This window comes from Chiroxiphia lanceolata, chromosome 3 (genome assembly GCF_009829145.1).
Source record: "Chiroxiphia lanceolata isolate bChiLan1 chromosome 3, bChiLan1.pri, whole genome shotgun sequence".
Classification (NCBI taxonomy): domain Eukaryota; kingdom Metazoa; phylum Chordata; class Aves; order Passeriformes; family Pipridae; genus Chiroxiphia; species Chiroxiphia lanceolata.
The window spans coordinates 39,238,909-39,262,396 of record NC_045639.1 but is presented as its reverse complement, the minus strand read 5'-3'; the positions used below and the strand labels follow the sequence as shown (position 1 = coordinate 39,262,396).

The following is a 23,488-nucleotide window of genomic DNA, read 5'->3' as shown; positions in this document are numbered from 1 at the left end:
TTGAGGGTATGAATAGTGTTGAAAAGGGCATGGCAGGCCTGAATCATGCCCAAACATGTTGCAGTGATTTGTGTCTGTCTGGAATTGCCAGGGTGAGAGCATACCTTTACCAAGTATTTTACTAGCTTTTCAGGATTCTGCACTTGTTCAGGGGTGAAATCTCAAAATGTTAGAGGTGTTCTAGGCACTTGCCTGTCCTATCCCACACACCGTGACACTCATCACTATCAAGCCTCAGGATAGATCTATGGATGGTATTCTTAAATAGGTGTTTAGCCATAAACAAGACCTGAAACACATAGGAACATGCTGGTTTTAGCACCCTGAGGATAGCCAAAATTCTCAAGTGCTATTGTAATTAGCTTGGAGGAAAAGGGGAAGATGGAGGAAGGTATCTCCCCCATAGATTGGCTCTCTGAGGAGTAAAGGTAAAAGGCGTAATGATTAATACTTTCTGATAGATGGCTCCTGAAATATGAAGGTGATGGCAATGCTGATTTAAAAAAACCAGAGTAGTCTCATGACGCTCAATTTTATCATATCCTAATGCAGTATTACAAAGTACAACAAAATAATGACCCTAATCCAGCCCCCAGAGATTATAAACAGAGCAGCTGGGAAGATACACCTCATACAAGATGTTAAATAACACAGCTTTGAGAACATACACAACAGCTATAAGACAGATTGCCTTTTTAACAGGGCCTGTTGGGGTAGGACAGGAGGTGATGGTTTTAATCTGAAAGACAATTTATATTAGGTATAAGGAAGACGTTTTTTATGATGAGAGCAATGAGACACTGGAACAGGTTACCCAAAGAGGTGGTGGATGCCCTATCCCTGGAAACATTCAAGGTCAGGTTTGATGTGGCTCTGAGCAACCTAGTCTAGTTGAAGATGTCCCTGCTCATTGCGGGGCTTGGTCTAGATGACCTTTAAAGGTCCCCAACAACCCAAAATGTTTTATGATTCTACATTTTTATGGCCTTGGAAAGCAAATAAATCAACATTGTGACCAGAGACTAATAAAATAATATAATGAATGCTTATAAAAAATTTGTTATAGCACGCTCCAATCAGATCTGTCATTATCTCAACACTTTGTGCCCCATTTTAGGCACCAGAAAGGATTGAGGTGCTTTATATGTGCAGGCAATTAAACACCACGCTACTTGCTCACTGCCTTCCCAACCCCAAGTAGGATGAGGATGACAAATGGGAAAAAAAGTAAAATTTGTGGGTTGAGATAAAATGAAAGCTTAATAGCACAGAAAATAAAATAATACCACTCACTAACTGATGCCCAGCTAGTTCCTGACCAGCAGCCCCAGGCCCTCTTTCTCCCCAGTTTGTATACAAAGCATGACTCCATATAGTATGGAATATCCCTTTGGCCAGTTTAGGTTGGCTGATCTGGCTCTGTTTCCTCCCAGCTTCTTGTGCCCTCCGGCTTACAGACTGGCAGGATAGTATGAGAACCTGAAAAGCCCTTAGCTTAGTATAAATACTGAACTAGAATATCAGTGTGTTATTATCATTATTCTAATCCTAAATTCAAAACACAGCACTGCACCAGCCTCTAGGAAGAAAATTAACTCTGTCCCAGGTAAAACCAGGAGAGAAAGTTAGAATGACTTTTAAAAGTTTCAAATTATATCTCTTCTGTCTGTTTAATTTTCAAATACAGATTCTAAATTGCTAATTTTAGCCCAGAAACTCATGTCCGCTGTTGTGCTGAGACACAGAGAGCAGCTGTGTAGGAGCAGGAATTTCTTCCTTCTGCAGAGAACAAGTTGGAGAAATTTCTTTTGTGACAGCCTGTTACCTACGTGAAGTCCATAATTTCTGCTGTGTTTTTTCTTCTCTTTCTCTCCTTTTTTTCCCCCAAAATGAGAGTTAATGTTTTTCAGAGTAAGCATTCTCCTTTAACTAAGAAGATATTTTGTCTAAAAACCTTGGAGAATGTTTCCAGGAGGGTATGACAGGAGTATCCAGAACCCTCTGTCCTGGCTGTTGGCTGGCAGCTGTGGCCTTTACAGTTCATGATACCTAACTTCTTAGGCTTGGCCTGAAGTTTCACAGGGCAACTTGCTTCATATAAGTGGGCATAACATACATCTAAGTGTTTGCCATGTAGAGATAACATTTTTGCAACAACTACATTTCAGAGTATTTCTTTCCCTGGTGGTTTTGAAGCAATAGGTGGACATGTGTTTAGACTTCCCTCACCCAGTGTTGTCTTTAAGGTTTTCTAGCTTGAGGGACACTGTTCATGAAACTTTCTGTCTCTAAGACTGATGTGTAAATTATTTTCAAAATTATTAAGGAACCAGAGTAACTCTAAAGAATATGATATGACAGATCCAAATAGATGACAATTGTTTCTCTCTCATTTGTTATAGTTCATTTAATACATTAACTGATGACAATGAATTGTTGAATCTGGTCATAAAAAAAATCCAGCACAAGAAGCTGCTTTATAAAATATTCACTTTAACTTGAAGGTGGTTAAGAGATTACAATCCTGCAATTAAATAAATTGTCAAGAAGAGAACAAGAAGTCACAGGACTGTTGTTTAATGTACTTTTGGTATACTAAAAGAGATGGGGTTATATAGTTCCCTGAATAAAATTTCATAGCTGAATGACAGCTGGAAGAGACTTTGATGAATCTAATGTCCTTGATAAACTGACAGCATGTTGGCAAGTGAAAGTCAGTATTGACAAATATAGGAAAGGTTTATTTTAATTAATCATGTACATAACTTGTTTCTGTATTAGTTAATTTATACACACCCCACTGTAGACAGCTCAGTAAAGATTTCTGGTTAGTTTTTGGAGCCTCCCAGTAAAAGCAAACAAAATTTCAGCATGACAACTACCAAGCTATTTTGATAACAACCAAATAGATCGGGAAGAATTTTAAGGAGAGAACTCTTTGGACATTTTAAATTGATTAGATGATACTTTTTTTTCCCTTTAGCTAGAACATCTTGTACATCTTCGAGAACAGATACTTTGGTTTTAAAAGCATGTATGAAATGAAAACAGCCAGCATTGCTTGGAAGCTCTCCAGTTAGACTCCCTTTTCATATGGGATAGAAACAAACTTCAGTCCTCAGTTTCAACTTTGTGATATCAAAACATGAACTGATGAGGTCAAAAGGGGAAAAGGTGGCCATAAATCTCTCACAAAGAAATCATTGCATGTAGCATATCACTCTCCTTTTATTCTTGAGCACCCTTCATGAAAATTAACCTAAAATTTTCTATAATCTTCTGGTATCAGTTGTGTGGCTCTCAGTTTTTTAGTCTTGCTAACATTAAATTGTCTTAATTGAATGTGCATTTACATATGATGTGTTACTACGATAGTGATGTTGCTCTTCAGCACTGCACTTTGAATGCAGGATTTACAACTCACATTGTATTTAGAAACTATCAGCAGAGCAAGTTGTTTAAGACAGTCAGGCATGGGTCCTGCTTTAACTGTACTGTCTTTTGTCTTTAAGCAATAAGTTTTTCATATGCTATATTATTAAAGGTAAAGAAAATTCTGAGAAAACTACTGCGTAAAAAAATGATGAAGCCTTGTTCTGAGTAGCTGTTTTGCTTTCCAACGCGAGCTATAATTATGGTAATTGCAATGATAAATATTCCTTTTAAATGTGGTTTCTAGTGAGTGTGTCCCACTCACTTTTTCAGGGAAAACAAATCCCACTTTTAAGCACCCAAAAGCAAATATTCATTTCACATTTTCTCTTTCTTTCCCCCTTCTCATGGATTTACAGAAATTTATGATGAAGGTAAGCAAGTTAAACATTTGGTATTATACTTCCTGTGAATTCCTACAATTTAATTCATTCTATTTCATTATTTTTAACATCAGCATCAACCTTACCTTCACTAAATAAAACATACTGAATTTCTTAAAAATTTGGATTTAGAAGCCACAGTGACTCTAGTTTGGATTGGGGTTATGGTTTATTTAGATAATGAAGACTAAAAGGAAGCACCCTTATGGAGAAAGGACTTTTGGCTGGCTTCTCCAGTTCTCATTTCATACTTATCCTTTCGGTAAGAATGTAGCATTATTCTGTAAATACAAAATCTTGAGACAATGAGTAAATAAGAGAAGTCACAGTAAAACATTTGGGCATTTTGGAAAGCAGGGACATCAAACAGTTTCCTCTGTCACAAGAAGCTCTTGTAATGGTTTGGTGTCTCTCTAGGGTGGGTGGGGAGCGCTTGGGATGGAGCTGTCACTGCCTCAGGTCAGCAGGCATTTGCTGTAGCTCTGCTTCTCAGGGCTGCCTTTTTTTTTTTTCTTTTATTTTTGACAAAGCACTTGGTGAACCTCTAAGAATTTAGCATTTTAAATACCTGACATTTGAATAATTAGCTGCAGTTTTCACCAAAATGTGTTGCTGATCCATTTTCTACTTTAATTATCAATGTATATTCCCAATTCAACTTCTACAATGATTTCTTTACTGATTTTCATTCTGTAAGAGTTTGCTTTTCTATGGTATGGTCTTGCTTCCTTGTCACACTCCCAAAGGGAGAAATTCTGGGCTAGATAAGCAGTTCTATTTTAAGGACTGGATTTAATGATGTCAGAGGAATTTTCTTAGCATGATTCCTCTGCTTATCCATCTTTTCTTCCCCCTCGGCTGTCTGTCTTATTCTTTATCTGTGAGTTTCTTTCCAAGTGACAAGGATGATTCACATTCCCTGTATCATATAACAACAGAAAAAGCTTAGTCACCATCCTTAACCTGTGAAAAATGCCTCCCTCCTCCGCTTATTCAGCTCTAAAATAACCAGGATGATTTTTATTATTTCTTCTATGTCCTATGCAGATAAGGAGGAGTACAGGGGAAGAGAAATCTTCACTAGATTAAGGGAGAAATCAATAAATTTTATTCTGTTGGGCAATTTTTTTTCCAAAACGCTGAAAGTGCTTGAAAGTAGGCATTTGTAATGGAATTATTGCCTTAGCCATAAATATAAATGTTTGTTTTAAATATAAGACTGGAAACAGATGATCAATATTATTCATTTTTGATTTATTTTTACTGCTGTGTCTGATTTTCCTTCTTGTGTAGTTTTCCATTACTGGGGAAGTGATACCATATACTTACTGTCAGAAATATTAATGATGAGGTTTATTTGAAGTGTTTCTAATTCTGCCTTCGAACAGGTCAATATTAGTGAAATTGGGATCATTTAGCATGGGGCTGGAAAACATTTTTCATCATTACTGATGTTTCCAATCCTTTAATGTAGATAGTAAAATATTTCTGTGTTCTCAACTGAATAAGACATACCTATGTTTTTTATTGGCCAGTTGATTTATTCATATTCAAATTTTTATGTGATATTTATATAAAGCATAATTACACATTGTGATGCAGCTTTTAATTCAAGCTATTCTCAGGAAACCTATAGTTTAGATAAACTCTTTTTTCTGTTTTATTTTTGGCTTGACATAAAATAGAAAGTAACCATTGATCATGTCAATGAAAGAAGTTTTATTTGTTTCTCTTTTTTTTTACCTTTTTTTTTTTCTTGATCACAGTGGCCATCATTATCTAAGAGCCGGTACCAGCAGTCATCAGTCATACTAATCTCCATGCCTGAGTTTTTGCAGCACTTACTGCTTTGTAGTGAATTTCTGAAAAGTCAATTAAATAAGTAGTGGTTTAAAAGTTAGCTATAAAGACTAGAATATGTATAGCATGTATAATGTCTTGATATATTCAACTTCCTGCGTGTTATTCTATTGTAATATGGTGCATGGGCTACAATGAAACACACAGAGGTTTTAGACTGTTTGAATTCACCCTTTGATATTGATGTTAAGTGATAGGAGCAGAGTGAAGGAAGGTTAGATCAATGGCATGTGTCAGTAAATTGATTTACTTTACATCTTTAAATTCTAAGCAACTAAATGCTGTGGGTTTAGTACCAACCACTGGAAATGGCAGCCCAAGAGCACAGTAGTTGCAGAAGGGTCTCCTTAGCTATTTAGGTTTTTTGGTAGAAGAATTCAAGGCTTCTGGACCTGGATGATGTTACTTAGTAAAGAGAATTCCGTCTGTTTTGTGTCAGGATTTTTAAAGAAAATGGATACTTCTGTGAGCAAGAAGAACATGTAAAACTTCTTGGCTCACTCTCTAGCTTTGTTTGTAGTCTTTACTGCTTGCAGCATTTTCGAGTTCTCTGATGCTACTGAAGATTTAATTTACCAGCATTTGCATTCCAAGTGTTAGCTGTTTAGTTTTGCCTGCCTAATCTTGTCTCACAAGCCTTCTAGCTCTGTTCCAGGGTTACTTCACAAGTTCTGCAGTGATTCAGCCTGTTTCCACAGACTCTGGTCTCACTACTGCTTGGGATTTTCTGGACTCTGTTTGGCATTCATCTCACAAGACTGAAATACCAGACTTAACAGCCATGGATATTCTAAGCTCCCTGTGTAACTGTAAGCAGAATGCTCAGATTTTAGGTGGGCTGAATTATTACCAAAAGGGCCTTTTTCTCTCCACTGGCTGTTTAGTTGCCTTAGGCTAAATTAATCTGAGTTTGTATTTTGTTGTGAAGTGTATAAAGTCTAGTTCAGATAGCCCATAGTTCATTTTCCCCATAGCAGCCCTCACAGTGCTGTGCTTTGCATTGGTATCTAGAAAAGTGTCAGTGATACACTGTTGTTTTTTGCTGCCGCTGAGCAGTGCTGGCACAGCATCCGCGCTGTTTCTCCAGCATTCTACCCCTTCATCAGTAGACTGGGGGTGGGCAAGATCTTTGGAGGGGACACAGCTAGGACAGCTGACCCAAAGTGATCAAAGGGATATTCCATACCATATGATGTCAGCTCAGATATAAAAGCTAAGAAAAGGAGGAAGTGGAGGCATTCATTATTTACATTTGCTTTCTGGAGCAACCACTACATGTGCTGTAGCCATGCTTCCTGGGAAGTGGCCAGACATTGCCTGATGCAGGGAAGTAGCAAATAAAATCTTTGGGTTTTTCCCTTTACTTGTGCACATGCATGACTTTTCACTTTGGGTTTAGCAAACTGCCTTATCTTGACCTACAAGTTGTTTTCCATCTTACTTTTTCTCCCCTGTTCAGCTGAGAAGGGGGAGTGACTTGGACACTTGGCATCCAGCCAAGGTCAACCTACCACATCAAGATTTTTTTTTAGCTTTTTGTAGACTGTAATGGATCATGGTGGTATCAAGAGAACAGGCCTTCCCGTATTTTCCAGCTGGCTGTTTCCTACTGTCAGCAAGAAGCTCTCGTTAGTCATCTAACTTGCACTCAGTGTTAAAAAATTTAGACAATGTGTAATTGTGGGGAATAAGAGGTCTCATCAACCTGTGGTGGTCTCCTATTCTAGGCAGCTTGTAGGATTGCGTAATTGCCAATTTTAGATAAATACTGGCCTCCATCAACATTGTTCTAGAACAGATTAAGAAACTGCATATTAATACTTAAATCAATAACTGAGTAGTTTTTACATTGCTATGGAAATACTTTGAGTATCATCTCCTCTGCAGAAATGGTTGTAGCATGCAAATATTTATGTGTAGAACCACAGTGAGATGGTTTTAGACTGTGGGACATCCTTCCCTCCTATTTCTCACAGTTCCTTTTAGTCTCTTCCTGATTTCTTTCACTTCCTTGCTAATTCTGCCTTCTCCTAAGGGATAGTTCAAAAGCTTTCAAGATCTGCATTTATTCCATATCCTTCCAGTAGTTTTCACTCTATCTTAAGGTTGCTTAAATGGAGACCTTTAATGAAAGAAGTTCCTGAAGAATTTTATATAAACAAAGCATGTTTCTTATGCATTCGCAGTTTTCTTTTTAAAGAACTAGCTGAGATTAAATACTTATATTAGCCTGCTGGTTAAAAAACTTTCATCAGCATCTTGATAAAGGCATTGATACCAACAGCTTTACATCTCTGATCTTGACACAGGTTGTTTCTGACTGGGAACAGCATAGTCCAGGGCCTAAATGTAGTTTTACTCAAAATATGTGGTAGTTGATTTTTTTCAAACCAATATATGTGGTCAGACTCAGATTTCCTATTTGACTTTTCTTCATAATGGATCAAAACCACAACTTAAGAATGTAATGAATTCTCCTGCATGAAAAATTTGACAGCTGCAATGTGGGTCCCAGGGAAGGGAGCTGGAGAAGGTTCCATCACTGGAGAAACATGTAGTTTTTTTACATATAATTCTGGAGAGCTTCCATCACTGGTGGGTGCAGTTTCCTGCTTGGTTTATTTTTGTGATGATGATGGTTTTTAATTTAAAAGGGTTCATAGCAGGTAACTGTAGTACATTCTGTGTTTAATTCCATACTTCTGCTTATACATTTAATTTTAAATCTAGATTTAGAAATAGAATTTTTTTTTCATAATTTTGTAGTTTTCTAACAGTACAAATGTTAGAAATAAACTACTGAACTTCATGAAACTTAGAACATACTCGTGATGGAGAAAATAATGCCTTTGCATTTATATTTACAAGTGTTTTTATGGATAGGTGTCCTCTGTTTAACATGCTGTTGTCTCTAGCATCTGTTTTATGCTCAAGTTGGCCACCATTAGTGTGCTCCATTTTAATGAAGTGTGAGTACTCAGTGCTTTAAGGGACATTGTTTTACTCCAGTGTTCATATGAAACAGCCACTAATTTTACAGTGACATACTAATACATAACAGTCATATTTGAATTTTTTAATGTTATCTTGCAGTATTTGCCTTGGAAAACACTTTTGAAGAAAAACGGGGAGCATGTTGCTTCTTTTACTGTACAGCTTCTGTACATGCTTTGCCACATTAAAAATGTTCAGTGCCATGAAAGTAGTTGTGTAGTATTTTTTTTTAGAAATTCATTTAGAGCAAATATTGAGTGGTCCTAAGTTCCATCTAGAGTGCTAGGGCTGCATCTGGGGCACAGAGGAAATATGAGGCTGAGCAGCTGATTGCAATTAGGTCATGATTTACCATTACAGTAAGTTATATGGGTTGCATTTTTGAAGGATTTGCTACTGATGTCTTGTCATTTATTTTTTCATTTGATTTTTTTTTTAGAATTTTTATCTTTTTAGGTCCATCAAAGCTATTTTTCCCTGCAATTTACTCTTTGTACTGTCATTTTCCCTATAGCACATTTCAGTAATTCCATTCTACTGATACGGACCCATAATGGAATGAAGCAGGAAAAGCCATTACATTGTTTTAAAAAGTCACTGCGTTATCTTGTATGACTTTTTCTAGAGTGTGAATCAGTTCCTGTGTTCTTGTGACACATTCAGTATTTTTAAATTGCTTTCGTGGGTGACTAGATTTGTTTGAATAGCCATGTGCTAAATGCAATTGCTGTCATGCTTTCTCAAGCATTGGATTTCTGAATAATGACAATGTTACAGAAACTTTGTACACAAGCTGAAATAACTATCTTAAGTACGTGCTTTTGCATGATTGTCTTTCTCTTTCTCCCTGAAGCTCGTAGCTTTTTTCCTTTTCTCACACATTTGAAGACTGTGTAGACCTGTGAAGAAAAGTCAGCAAAGAAACATGAGCATTTACTTGCAGTAGAGTACTCACTGGTCTAAGAAATGTTTTAGTCTAGTAGAAATAAGGCTGTTCTTTTGAAAAGAATAGAAAGTTAATGGCTATCTGACTCGAAATCATGAATGCCACAAAGCTATTCACCAGCCTCTAAAAAGTCCCATTTTGAGGTTCCCAGAAGCACAAATAGTTCCAAAACACTTATTTTATGTCACCTTGATTAATTTCCTGCAGCTTCTCATGTGAATCCAGGAGTGTAGCAGTGCAGCCGTAGGCACAGCAGTGCTGGTGCTACTGTGTGAATTTTTTGTTCTGTCAGATGATTACATGTCTGTATCTATGACAGTCAAGTATATACAAAATAATACAGATATAAAGGGGTTTTTTAAGTCAATTATAACATATCTTACTGTAGCATTGATATTCACAGTAAAATAGATATTTTTTTCATTCAATCTGATTATAAATATGTTATTTCATGTTATGGTACTTCCATTGTTTGCACAGTTTACTACATAGTTTATAGGTTGTAGCGTTTGAGTGCCTTTTGGTGTTTTAATTCTCTTTCTATTAAGATAACAAGGAAAAATAAATATTTCCCAATTTTAACTTATTTTCCTTTATTTTTGTTTCAAGATAACACTCTTTACATCAAATTAAATAGCTCAGATCTTAGTAATCTATTCTCATTGCCTGGTTTAGCAATGTATTGATCTTGAAAGCTGTTTATATATTTTGAATGCTAATTTCTTTAGCTCTAATTCTTGTTGTTATATCCTCAACTGCCTTTTCCTTGGAAATGACTTTTGATTAATTAGATGACTCCAAATTAATCTTGTATTCCAGCTGCAGAAATATTAGATTAGAGATGGGCAGTTTATGTGAAGTTTTCACAAGCATTGTGAATTTGCCCCATGTGCTTTCAATCTCAATTTATTGTCTTCAGTGTTTGCCAGTTCTGAAGGCTTTTCAAGTCTTACTCTAAATCCCAGATTCTTGGGGGATAAAATAAGAAGAGTTTTGTGTTAATATAATTGATTCTCCTGAATGGAGGAACTTCAGTGGTGAGTTCTTCTTTGAACACAAATATATTTTTGTCCATCCTGGTTTTATTCGAGGAATGTATTGTTAAACTTAGAAATTACTCTGAAAATTGGAAATTAAAAACACAAAGAAAATAAGTCTCATGGTAAATAATGTTGTTAGCAAATTGCTTGCATTATAATGCCATTCGTATATTTGTGCAAAAATCTGTGGGCGTAATGGATTGAATTAGTCAGTACTGTGGCTTCCAACGAGTCTTATTTGCAGAGTTTTCTGAAATGTTTTTATTATTGCAATATCAGTAGAAACTTGGTAAAACTTCAGTGGCAGATCTCATCTTGGATTTTGCAACTTTGCCATAATAGTCCAGTTGTTAACTTTTAAATTTATTTTAATTGTTTTTTTTTTTAACATACGGAAAATTTGCAGCTTTCTGCTGGAAATAGAATGGATCATTTTGAAAATCAAGGATTCTTTCAGTAGACAATCATGGTCCAACTGCTACTTCCTATGCAGTTTCTGGCATAAAGATAAATGCTGAGTATTTAGTTATGAAATGAGCCATTAAAATAGGAAATGAACTTATAGGTATGTACATATCCTGGAAGACAAGCTCCAAAATGGAAGGCAGTTTTATAGAACTTTCTTTTCTAGCCTTTCCTGTATTTCCTGTATATAGCTTTCTTTTCTAGCCTTTCCTGTATTTTTCCGTCTCATCTTTTCAATCCCCCCCCCCCAACCTGGATGGTTTAATTATGATTTCCTCTCAAAAACCTCTAGGTGGGAAATTCTTAAAATGTTTTTTTGCAACTCTGTTTTCCATCAAAGAAACTAACAGCAAACTTGCTTGCATTTTTTTAATGGGCAAAATAATATTGGTTAAAAAGAATTGCTTTAATCCTCTTGGAAAAATTATCTAAAACCACTCTGCCATTTTTCACAGGAGTGATTGAAGTTGTTTTGAGGTAACCTTTTTCCTGTTCAGCTACAAGTGAGCATTTAAGAAAATAAGTGCTAGACAGACAAATCAATATGGCCAAAGTAAGGGGAAACTAGCATTGCTATGATATTGTTGGTCACACTACTCCTCTCATCTTTTGTACAAAAGGCAACCAAATCTTTATGTTAGATATCAAATTTATGAATAGTAACACAGAATAATTTTGATTAAAATATTGGTGAAATGCTGGTAGGGCAGTATGTTCACAGCATTTTTTTCTCTTTTCCCCAGTGTGATGAGCAGCAGACATTCGTCTTTGGCACAGTGGGCCTGACATTATCAAATGTCTTGTTCTTTCCTTGTGCCTTTGGAAGAAGGGGTGGTATTAATGGTAGTTCAAAGCTAAGCCTTCATATCTTACTGTCAAGACTGTGTCTGTGACAAGCTCCATGGCTTTGATTCTTTCTCAATACAAATTCATGTCATTCAGTCTTCCAGAGAGATTATTGAATGTTCCCCCCTGCATTTTGACTGCTATGCAGTTTGCTTAAAGTCAAAATATACCTTGTGTCCATCAAACTACTCTTTTCTCAATAAAGGTAAAAGTCCGAAACTTTTGGCAGTTTCTTAAAAGTGCTAAAATTGTTATTTTTGAAGTGCTCACTTTTTCGCTACCTATTCCTATTATGTTTTTCTTGACCAAGTAACTCAAAGATCAACAAATGCAAATGCATAAAGATAAAGCAAGGCAATGAGTAAACAAGGAGGGGAAATAATTGTGTGTTACCACCATAGCCAGTTAAACTGATCTTCAGCACTGAAGTGTAGTTGCCAGACACATAAAATAGTATGATTGTGTCTAGTTTATTCTGTAATGAATCTGATGCTCCAATCAAACAGAAGGTCAGTCTACTGTGGTAAAAGAAGGGATATAAATACTCTATTTGAGAAACTAAATTAGGAATCCTATGTGAAAGAATAATGCTGCTTATGGAATTGTCACATTTATAGACTCATAAAATATGTATTTATCAATACTTCTTGATGAGTGTGGTGTGCATAATATTACATGAGTTGTTCTGTCAAATATGAGCTTAGGCTCTTGACAGTGTCTTGTCAGTCAGTCTCTGCTCCTGTCCAGTGCCAGTCATCTGCATCTCAGTCTAAGGAATATGTAAATCTTCAGCAGAAGTTGAAGCATTGCTCATACTTTAACAAGATTTATTTATTCTTTCATGAGTAGTTAAACTGATTATTGATTAGTAGAAACTGTATTGAAAATTGTGGAAATTGTGGTTGTAGTTTCTTAGGATAAAAGTGAATTTTATTACTTTTAATTTTCTTTCGAAATTTATGCTGCGTTTTGCAAGAGGAACAATTACTTGGACATGATTTCTGAATTTTCATAACCCCCAAATACTTTTGAGTTAGCTTACCTGTCCTAGCAGATAAAGAATTCTGTCTGATAAGCAGTGGGGGACAAGGAGTCTGCAGGCTGATGTTCTTCAATGTGGTTGATTAATACTTTCTGGTAAAATAGGGGGAATATTTCAGAATGTCCTCACTCTGCATACCTTTATATAAAAGTAAGGAGGGAAAATGGGTGAATATGGAGAGATTTAACAATACATAAGTGTGTAGAAGGTAGTATGACGCATCAAAGCTGCTCTTCTCTAGAACTGCCTGCTTTCAGCCCAAGGAAGAAGTATTCAAGATTCTAGAACTTATTTTATACCAAATAGGTGATGGTACAAAGTACTCAATTTTCTCTCATTTTTCTTCCTTTCTTTCTCAAAAGGCCTCATTTTATTATGTCATACCACTATATTATTTCTTTTTATCTTTCAGTCTGCACAAGGTGGTGGTCACCGAACGCTACTCTACGGGCATGCAATCTTGCTGCGCCATTCCTACAGCGGCATGGTATGTAACAGGAGTTGTGAGCAGCAATGATTTCCTTTCTGTATGAAAGTTATGTTTGAAAGTGCCCACCCTACTGCCACTTACTGATATCTGGAGAGTTATTCACATCAAAGAGGCGTTTTACTCATGGTTACTGGAAACCTTTGTGAAGGGTAGATGCTTGGAAATACAAGACCAAGCTGGGTGTATCTGGGTAAGTGCTAAAACTAAGTCTGGCTCCCGCAGTGCTGAATCTTCCATTCATCAGTCTGTTGGTGAATTCTCATTCCTTTTGCCTTGAATATTCCATATTGCATAAGCTTTGACTGAATTAACAGCTGGCATCTTGCTGTCAACCTGAGCATATGTTGAAGGCTGAGTGGAAAAGGAAATTCCTTCTTGCATGTATTTCGGACAGAAGTCTTAGTCTCCAATTCCTTGATGAATTATATAGGTTCCAAACTCCTTAACTACAGATGAGGCTTCATGGAGCTGAAATGTGATTCAACTAATTCCTTTATTTTCACTCTCACTATTTCCTGTCTCAGTGGAAAGATAGCTTGGATAGATTGAGAGGTTATTTTAGAACATATATCTTTGTCAAGCCTCCTTGAGTGCCATTTGGTTATCAGGCATACACGTTCTTGAAAGTAACTAGTGGGGATAATCTAAGAATAGTTAATCCTGTGTTAGTAGGTTTTTATATTTTAGTGGATTATCAGAAGTGAGCAGAACAAGTACTGTACGCTTTTTTCTTTTGATAGTATCTGTGCTGCCTCTCTACATCTCGATCTTCAATGGATAAGCTGGCATTTGACGTAGGATTGCAAGAGGACACAACAGGTAAACACTAGTTAAAAAGACTAGATAATGAAGAATACTTTCAGTCTAAAATCAGAAGAGACCTATGGATAAATCTCATAAAAAGTAAGATTTTTTTAAGAACTAGCAAAACCAAACAATATTTTCTTGTTTAAATATTCAGTATCTTTTTGTTTTCTAATAGGTTATTTAATTTCTCTTCTATGAGATCTAAATATGTCTACTTCTATTTAAATATAAATTTATATTAGTGAATATAAGTAAAGGAATATTCCCAAGTTTTAATTCCTGTAGAAGCCTTTCACTAAAATTTTTTTTTTAAAATGTATTATTTTAATAAAAATTCTATTAAAGCTTTAAACTATTGGTGACTTGTATTTATTTTAATTTTTTTAAAGACTAATACTGCTTCTTGTAATGCAATCGATTTGGTATAATCGTAGTTAGGCGTAAGTTTGCTTGTTTTTTAAAGTCTTGTTCTAACTAGGAATAGTAAGGCTAATAAATGCAATAGTTGACCAATTTCAAGATCAAAGAGTTCTCTTCTGAAAAGCAAGCTTTTTGTTCAGGAATCATATCAGAAAGTAAGGTTTGTCGTGGGAACAGAATTTTTGACTCATAAATATTAGAGACACTAGCAACCAATACAAGTTGAAGAACAGATTTGAATTTGAATTTATGAGATCTATCAAATATCATTTTAAGCAATATTGTAAACGGTTATTTTCATTGCCCTTAGTAATGGTTTGCTCTATTTCTTTGTCCTAATTCTCATCAGAATATTCTTTGATGTCTTTTTCAGAATCTGTTAAGAAGGTGACTGTGAATCTTTAGCAAAAGCAGCCTGGACCAGGTTGCCTAAAGAACACAGAGCTGCCTCCTTACTCTGGCATCACTGTTCCAGAGATCTTAGTTGTCTTCTTATGTGTACTATTTCCAGCTGAGTTTCTGACAAGGTGGTGCAGGAGTGATACTAGTTACTGAAAACACATGAACATTTGATTTAACAAACTGAAAACTGGATCTGAACTTTAGGGCTGAGATAGGTGTGAAAGTAATGTCCGTAAGATTAGGCCTTTTCTTTCTTATTAATTTCCTTGCTCTTACTTAATATTGATGTAGGTGAGGCATGCTGGTGGACCATACATCCTGCTTCCAAGCAACGATCAGAAGGAGAAAAAGTGCGTGTTGGAGATGATCTTATTTTAGTCAGTGTCTCTTCAGAAAGATATTTGGTAAGTTATGTAACAATACCTGCACAATTCTTTTTCTATAGAAAAAAAACCCAGTTACAAAAAGTGTTGTAAAAAAGTGTGGTTTACATTTCCACCTCCCAAAACTAAAACTTAAGGTGTTTAAACTGTTCTTTTTATACTATTTTGCAACACAAGACACTGAAGGTCTGGAAAGTGCGACTTCAGTAGACTTCAGTATATGACTAACCTAATTTGTGTCCATTTCAGTAATGGAATAGGAGTTGAAAAATTTACTAATCATGAAAAAAAGGAAACACAGAAAAAAAAAATCTGTCCAAATCGCATAATTGAGATGTTTACAATCCCTTTGAGTGTTCTGAGGTTAACAGTGCTGTTACATATAAATTAAAGCTTGTTACCGTAATTTTATTAGGATTATGTACAGTTTAATATGTAGAGCTACTGACACATCATAATTAAATATAATTAAAATACTTAATATTAAGTATAGTTGAAATATTTTAAAAATTTCTGTGGTAGCTGCTTCTTATCACTGGTTTAAATAACTTTCTTCATCTAAGTATCTCCCATTCTTTCTGTGATGAAACACTTCCACACTTTAACATGAATTTCTTTTGGAATTCTTGGTGTTGCAAACACCTGAACTATTCTTTATGATAAAGGAAGTTCAAAATAAGAAGAAAATAATTCTGCTGGAGGCTTTTGAAAAATCAACCGTAGTGATTTGGCAAAACAGCCTAAAAATAGAATCCCTAAACAAGAGCTGTTTTGAGTTTGTCAAAAACTTTTTCAGATCTGGGAGGGCCACAAAGATGGTGAAGGGTCAAGAGGTGAAGCCCTATGGGGAGTGGCTGATGAACAGCCCTATGAACAGTCACTTGGATTGTTCAACCTGGAGAAGTGGAGACTGAGGGGAGACCTCACTGCAGTCTACAACTTCCTCGTGAGGGAAAGAGGAGGGGCAGACACTGATCTCTTCTCTGTGGTGACCAGTGACAGGACCCGAGGGAATAGCCTGAAGGTGTGTCAGGGTAGGTTTAAATTAAATATTGGAAAAGATTCTTCACCCAAGGATTATTTGGTGCTGGAACAGGCTCCCCAGGGAAGTGGCGAAAACACCAAGGCTGAGAGACTCAAGGAGCACTTGGACAATGCCCTCAGGCACATGGGGCTGTCCTGTGCAGGGCCAAGAGTTGGACTTCACAATCCTTGTGAGTCCCTTCCAACTCAGGATATTCCATGATATCTGCATATAACATTAAGTTTTATTCACTATTATTAACTTTTTTTTTTTTTTTACTATAGGACATTATTTTTTATTTTTTTTTTACAATATTTAGAAAAAAGTGAATAGCTTAATAAGACTTTAATTATACAATGGAAAATGTTCTTCCATTTTTGGAAACACATAGGAAAATGAGAATATAATTATTAGAATATAATTGTAACTTCTACTTAGAAACTCAGTAACTCATTAAATGAGTTATTTTTTGTAATTACATATTCTGTCAACTTTCTCACCATCTTTGCATTTTAAAATTATTTTAAATAACTACTTTTAGGAGAATTGCAATTAGACTCAGTGGAAAAACAACTTATTGTGGACTAAATTAATAAGAAATCTGATTCATGAAAAGGTTTTATTTAAAGACATTGGGTTTCATTGCATTATTGAATTGGGTTGCTGAAGTTGAATTTTGCTCCAAATAGTATCTCTCTGTAGGCATATGCCTGAACTTATACTTCCTGCCTTCTAATTAGTAAATCAGCTCAGCTTTTTATATTATTTAGGTTTGTGCGTCAACTGTTGATTCTCAAGGCTGTCATGTGTAGTTTGATGCAGCAAGATGCATGATGCTGTCTGCAGAGACTGAGTTTTGTCAACACGTGGTGTTAATGTGTATACTTCATCTTCAGTATACTAAAAAGAAATTATATTTTCAGTGTAGAGAGAAATGACACTGAATTATAGTCGTAACATGATTTAGAGGTAGGCTTTAATGAGTATTTATTAAGCCTATTTCAGTTATACGGCTCTGGTTTGACAGTAAGCGGAAGCAAGGTTTCAGCAAATTAATTTTGCTCTTACATACACTCACACATTTTTATAAACAGATGTTTTTCAAGACTAAATTAAGAGCTGATAAACTATGTACCTTCCTAATCATAAAAATATTTGTTTTTTTCCCCTACCTATTCAGTAATTATATTACTGTCAATAAAGCAATGAAACTTTTATGAAAATTCAAATAATTGATAAAAACTGTATTAGCCAGTTACAAATGAGTGAATATTTTTCATGAAAGCTGCTTCTTATTGTCTTAATCCATTAGGCCATTTAGAAAAATAACTTCAAAGGACATTAAATTTGAAAGTAATACATATATTATAAGTATACATCTAATAATGCATATTTTATAAATTGTAAATTTTTTTCATGTCGAATGCAGTGTCATGTTATAGCTGCTGTTTTCTACAACTCTTAAAGGGATGCAGCAACTTACACCTTTTACAATAGTTAGGACTGTGGAGAGGTGAAGTTATTTTTGTGAAGCTGCTTGGAGTGATACCAAACAAACTCTATTTAATAATCTAGCTGAGGAATGCTTTTTCTAAGGATGTGGAGTTCCTCAGATGGATCCCTTACCAGAGAATGATGTTCATCAGGATGCTGAGGGATAGGCTTCTGTATATTGTGTACTCTATGGTTAAAACCTTAGGGAAAAGTAAGTTTTCTATCAAATGTTCTGCGTAAATATGCTGTTAGGAATAGGGCTGGAATATCACCTTTTCATATTGCAATATTGCTCTATGTTTTCAAACAACTCACTAATTCTTTCTGAATGAAGACAAATAGGTTAACCACCCTGGGGCTAAGATGTGCATGTAAAAATAACAGATGAGTAGAGTTCATTCACAGGGCATGGCTTTTTCAAAATGCAGTCAGCTCTTAGCTGAATTTATATAATGTAAGAGGAGAGCAGAACTATGTCATATTCATTAGTTAGTCTTCCAGTTTTCTGACTGTAGCTTAATTAATTTAACACTGAGATCATAAATTCACAAAGTCAGTGTAGTCAGTAGATTAGTGTTTATACCTTATTTGGTTGGCAACCCCTATTAAGAAAATATCAGAACTTTGCTATAGTTCCGCTTCCCCACTTTCCACAAAAAAAAAAAAAAAATTATTTTGGGACAATTGGCTCTATTTTTTTCCCCAGAGTGATCTTTTTACTTGCAGTGAACAAGAGCTAAACTTACAGGAAGATCAGTGTTAAAATCATAAACTAAAGGTCCAGACATGTGGACTTTTTACTGTTTGTTGACTCACAACAATATCCCAGGACAAGTCATTCATTTGTTATGACTCTAATTATCTACCTATACAATGGAATTTTGGATCCTTATTTTCCTGTGTAGAATTTCTGAGGAAAAGCACTTACGTAAGTGCTTGTGGCATTATATAACGTGTGAGCTGCATTATTGCCAGATACTTCAGAGAGGAAACTTGGCTCTGCTGAACCCTGTTAGCAAAAAGATGTTCTGCTATAAATACTGCCACCATTTAAGTTCAAGCTAGAGTTGCTGTATTTCCTTTCTTCAGGCAATGCAGCCTGATAAAGAACAGATGTAATATTTCCAGCAAGTTTCCCCAACTTGTACGTAATAGTATCTACCTTTGCATTGAGGTTTGCCCATGCCTCTTACTAATTATATATCCTGATTTCTTTCAATATTGCCAATTTTTGATAATTTAGAAGTTCAGTTAATTCTAATTTCTTTCAAATTTGTGAAGCCTCTGAATAATTTAGTCTTTTTAAACATAATTCAAGAAAAAAACCTTAAACATGAAGCTGAAATACAAAATGCGTAAGTGAAGATAAAACTGAAAATTTTTATCCATGAAACCAGTGTTATTCTGGCTAAGTAGTCAGGAGGGAGGGAAAAAAACCCCAACTTTGAACCTGCGGTGCACAGATTTCAGTATAATGCAATAGTTTCTGCACTGTGGTATATATGTAGTTTCTGAGTTGTTGTCTCAGTGACTGCAGTGCTGACCTGCAGCTGCATTATGCAAATCTGTGAACAAATCTTGATATTTATTTGACTGAAGTGACCTTTTTCTTAAATATTTTTTGACTACTGAAAACTAATATGAAACTAATCAGAAGCTTTCCTTTGAAGTGTAAGCTTTTCCTTGAAGATTTTTATCATGGTTAACTAATGGCAGAGTTCCCTTTCAAAAATAATTTCATCCAAATTAGATCACACTATTTTAAAGGTGGAGCTGATATCTGTCATTACTCCTCAACAGGAGGACAGGTTCCTCAGTATTGCAGAGGCATTCCCTCTGCATCTTCTTGCATCAAATAGATTGTTTTCAGCTCTTAGTTTTATTTGTCTTATTTATTATCATATGCTTGGAACAGCTTCTAAATATCTGTATCATTTGTTGGTGAAATATCACCAGGGAACACAGCAGTGTGTGACTTTTCTTTTAAATTTAAAAAAAATTTATTCTTCTCTTTCAGGTTTTTGTAAAAGTATGAAACTCAGTATTGAACTTTGCTTTCTTATGTGTAAATTAACAATTCCATAATTTCTTATTGTTGAAAAATTATAAAAAATATTTTTTAAAAAAATAATTTTAATCTGCATAAACAAACCTGAAATTAGTGGAACCAAGGTAGTGTTGAGCTGCTCTGTTATGCTGATCATAATGCAGTTCCCATGGAGTCTTTATACACATAGAAATGTTACTGTGGAGGCTGGTAGAACTTCCCAATAATTAAGGTTGTCAAGCAACTCTGCCATATAGAGTCCTGCTTCCAAGTGCTTATAGTCAAGTGCTTGCAATGTGAAAAATCACTTACTAGAAATAGTAGCATCTATTTCTGGTTTTTTTCCCTTGTTTGGTCTTTTTTTATCAGTCTGAGATAATATTTTTTAGTTCCTCCAGAAGAGTTCGGATGTTACTGAGCTCAAACACAGGGAAGAAAAAAAATCATATCTTTAGGAAAATTGAGCTCATTTTCTTGTGTACTTCTTGGTAACATAAAAGAAATAAAAAGGGAAAGGAATAAAAAGGCAAAAAGCCTCTTCTTTCTTAATCTTAATAAAGAATCATTCTTCTGAAATAATGGAGATTGGTCATGCCCAGGGAAGATGGTTTAAATTTTCTTTTAGTAGCTAAAAGTCTGATGACTGTTTTACATAAGCTAGATCTCTTGTGCCTCCTGTGTGTTAATGAACTGTTTAAACTCCCTCTACAGTGAATAATTAAATACACCCCAACCCTGGTGGGAGTAGATACTCCTTGAAATGGGTTGCTCAAGGCAGGGATGAAGTCAGGCACTGTATTGACAGCTGAGAACTCAGTGTTGTGTGTGCTGCTGGTGATCTGCTGTCATTTAAGATATGTGGAGGAAGAAGCTATGACAAAGTAGAAGGAACAAAAGGCAGGTGATATATCAGTGACAGGAGTGGGACTGAAGCGGGAAGGAGGGAAACTGAGTGGGACTTGATGACTGGCTGAAAGGATTGTCAGCTGAAGACAGGCAGGCAGTAAGGGACTAACAAATTGTCTGGGACAAGAAGATGGTGATGAGCAGTAGGCACCTGCTTGCTGGGGTTCAAAATTTAGGGCAGAAAATCTGTGTGGTTTTGGCAGGGAGAATTGATAAAAAAACCAGTGAAGTGAGACTGGGAATGAAGGATGACAAGAGAGATCTGTAGGGAAGTGGGCTATCTGGGAAGAACCAAACTGCTGGACAAAGATCCAGAGAGAAGAACGTCTTGGGCCAAGAAATGAGAAAAGAATTGGCAGTCGGGAGTTGTGGTGAGTTTCTGGAAAGAAGTTTAATGCTGATTGATGTGTGAAGAGGTTGAGCAAGAAAAATAGCCTAAAGACCCTGCTTAGACTTTGTAGGTCTCAGGAGAACCGTCTGAAGCAGGAGAAAGTCCTAATTCTGAGTGATAAGGTAGGCTTTTAATTGGGTCAGGAAGCTGGTTTGGCCATGTGAGAGATACAGAATCATAGAATGGCTTGGATTGGAAGGGAACTTAAAGATATTCTAGTTTCAATTCCACTACAGTGGGCAGGGACACTTTCCACTAGACCAGATTGCTCATAGCCCCATCCGACCTGGCCTTGAACACTTCCAGAGATGGGGGGCAACCTGTTCCAGTGCCTCACCACCTCACAGTAAAGAATTTCTTGTGAGAAAGGGGTAAAGATTTGGTAAGGAAAAGAATGGTAGAGGCCTGGAGCAATGAGGTGTGATAACTACTATGAACAACTGTTCAAGAAACCCATTGTATTAAGGCACAGCAGTCACATGTGGTATGCTGACAGCCAATTTCTGTTGAGATTTTTGTGTTAGTTTAAGCGGCAGATGTTTAAAAAATTGCTTTCAAGTTATCCACATGAACCACAGGTCACTGTGGGAATTTTTTACCTTTTTTTTTTTTTAAATATAGGAAAATTACATATAAGTGATACCACAAAAATTATTTTCTTAAATTTTGAAAAATCACAGGCATTAGAAAATACAAAAATTATGGCACTGGTGTATTTTTATGAAATCTCTTAAGTATGCAGTCACACTGGCTTTTTATGGAATGTTATTTCAGTGATGATAAAAGTTAGATGGATGTGTCAGGGCTGAGTAGCAGAGAAGCTGTGGAATGAAGCAACTTTGAAGATGAAATTTTGAGCTGGGAATTGCATTTGAAAGATGGATGGTATGATGCTTAGTTAATTATTTTCCCGGAGAATTAGATTCTGTATCAGACTGCTGTGGAATTTGCTGAGCAGATCTTCTTGTATACTAGGCTTGCTTTGCAGAGGTCACTACTCATCCCTTACTGGGAATATTCCTTGCTGGAGTCGTGTTTCTCATGTCTCCTCCTTCTGCTAGAGGTTAAAGTCTCAGAGTTACTCAGTCTTGATACCTGCAACTGAGGTAAGATTTGCCTTGAATATTAAACTACGTATAATGCAGTGTACAGTGGAAATTAAAAAGGTCCCTGTCACCTTAACTTGAGCATCTTAGATTAATGAAAACTTCTTCATGTAATATGTACATCCATGCCCCATTGGAAAATGGACCGTAATGCTACTTCTTTGGGGTTTTGAGAAAGTTAATTCATTAATATTTGTTGTATTTTGTGAAATAAAAACAAGAGAAAAGACTGTAAGAAAATTAATAATTCTCTTTTCAAAGCTTTGAGGAATTGACTATATTGAATAAAGCATGAGACTTCAGACTGAAGACTGAGGGGAAAACAAAGCACTGAGCACCTGTTGACAAAGTGAACTCCTTTATTCTGTATATACAATGAGGCAGTACATGGGGAAGAAATTGTACAGGATCATGCCATTGAAGACCGTAATATGATGTGTTCACCAGAAGCCATTCTTTTTCCATGGGGTTCTTTGTTTGATGTTTCCTAATTTTCGATGCTTGCTTCTGTAAAATTAATATTTTGTTAATGGAAGCTCTTGTGATTAATTGTACAAAATGATAATCATTTGGAAGCATAGTAGCCAATGTGCTTCAGGCTACTACTGTGGTTACAGTGCTGAAGGAAAGCTATTATAATAGGGGGAATGCAAACTCCCCCCATCTGTACTCTGTGAGTTCCTTATGCTTTCCTGCTGTATATCTCCAATTACCCATATTCAGCTATGTGGTAGCTAAGTAGATGGTTTTCAATGGCTGAGTTGTAATGGTAATTTCTGAGTGTCGGTGGGTTTTACCTTCTACTCTCCCTTTGCTGATGGGACATTTATGCTGAGTGGAGGGATGAGAATTGGTTAGTATATTGCTGGCAATTCTCTTTCTTTATCAATGAAAAAGTTCTCTTTGCTTTTGAATTTGCTGACTAACTGCTTAAACTAGTTCAGAGAAATGCAAAGAAACCAGGACTTTGTAGTACTTCAAACCCATTGGAAATTTCTTTTTTTAATGCA

General features: G+C 35.8%; 1 protein-coding gene across 8 annotated transcripts in view; it reads left to right on the top strand.

Annotated features, from left to right (window-relative positions):
• RYR2 (ryanodine receptor 2) overlaps window positions 1-23,488 on the top strand; it is a 392,367-nt gene that overhangs the window by 146,543 nt on the left and 222,336 nt on the right. For all 8 annotated transcript variants that reach the window (XR_004355863.1, XM_032681773.1, XM_032681774.1 and 5 more), the window contains 3 exons: window positions 13,421-13,495; window positions 14,239-14,317; window positions 15,419-15,531. Coding sequence is in view for 7 of the 8 variants with exons in the window: in XM_032681773.1 (XP_032537664.1) it covers window positions 13,421-13,495; window positions 14,239-14,317; window positions 15,419-15,531 (267 nt within the window). In the remaining variant the exon portion in view is untranslated. The remainder of the gene's footprint in view (window positions 1-13,420; window positions 13,496-14,238; window positions 14,318-15,418; window positions 15,532-23,488) is intronic.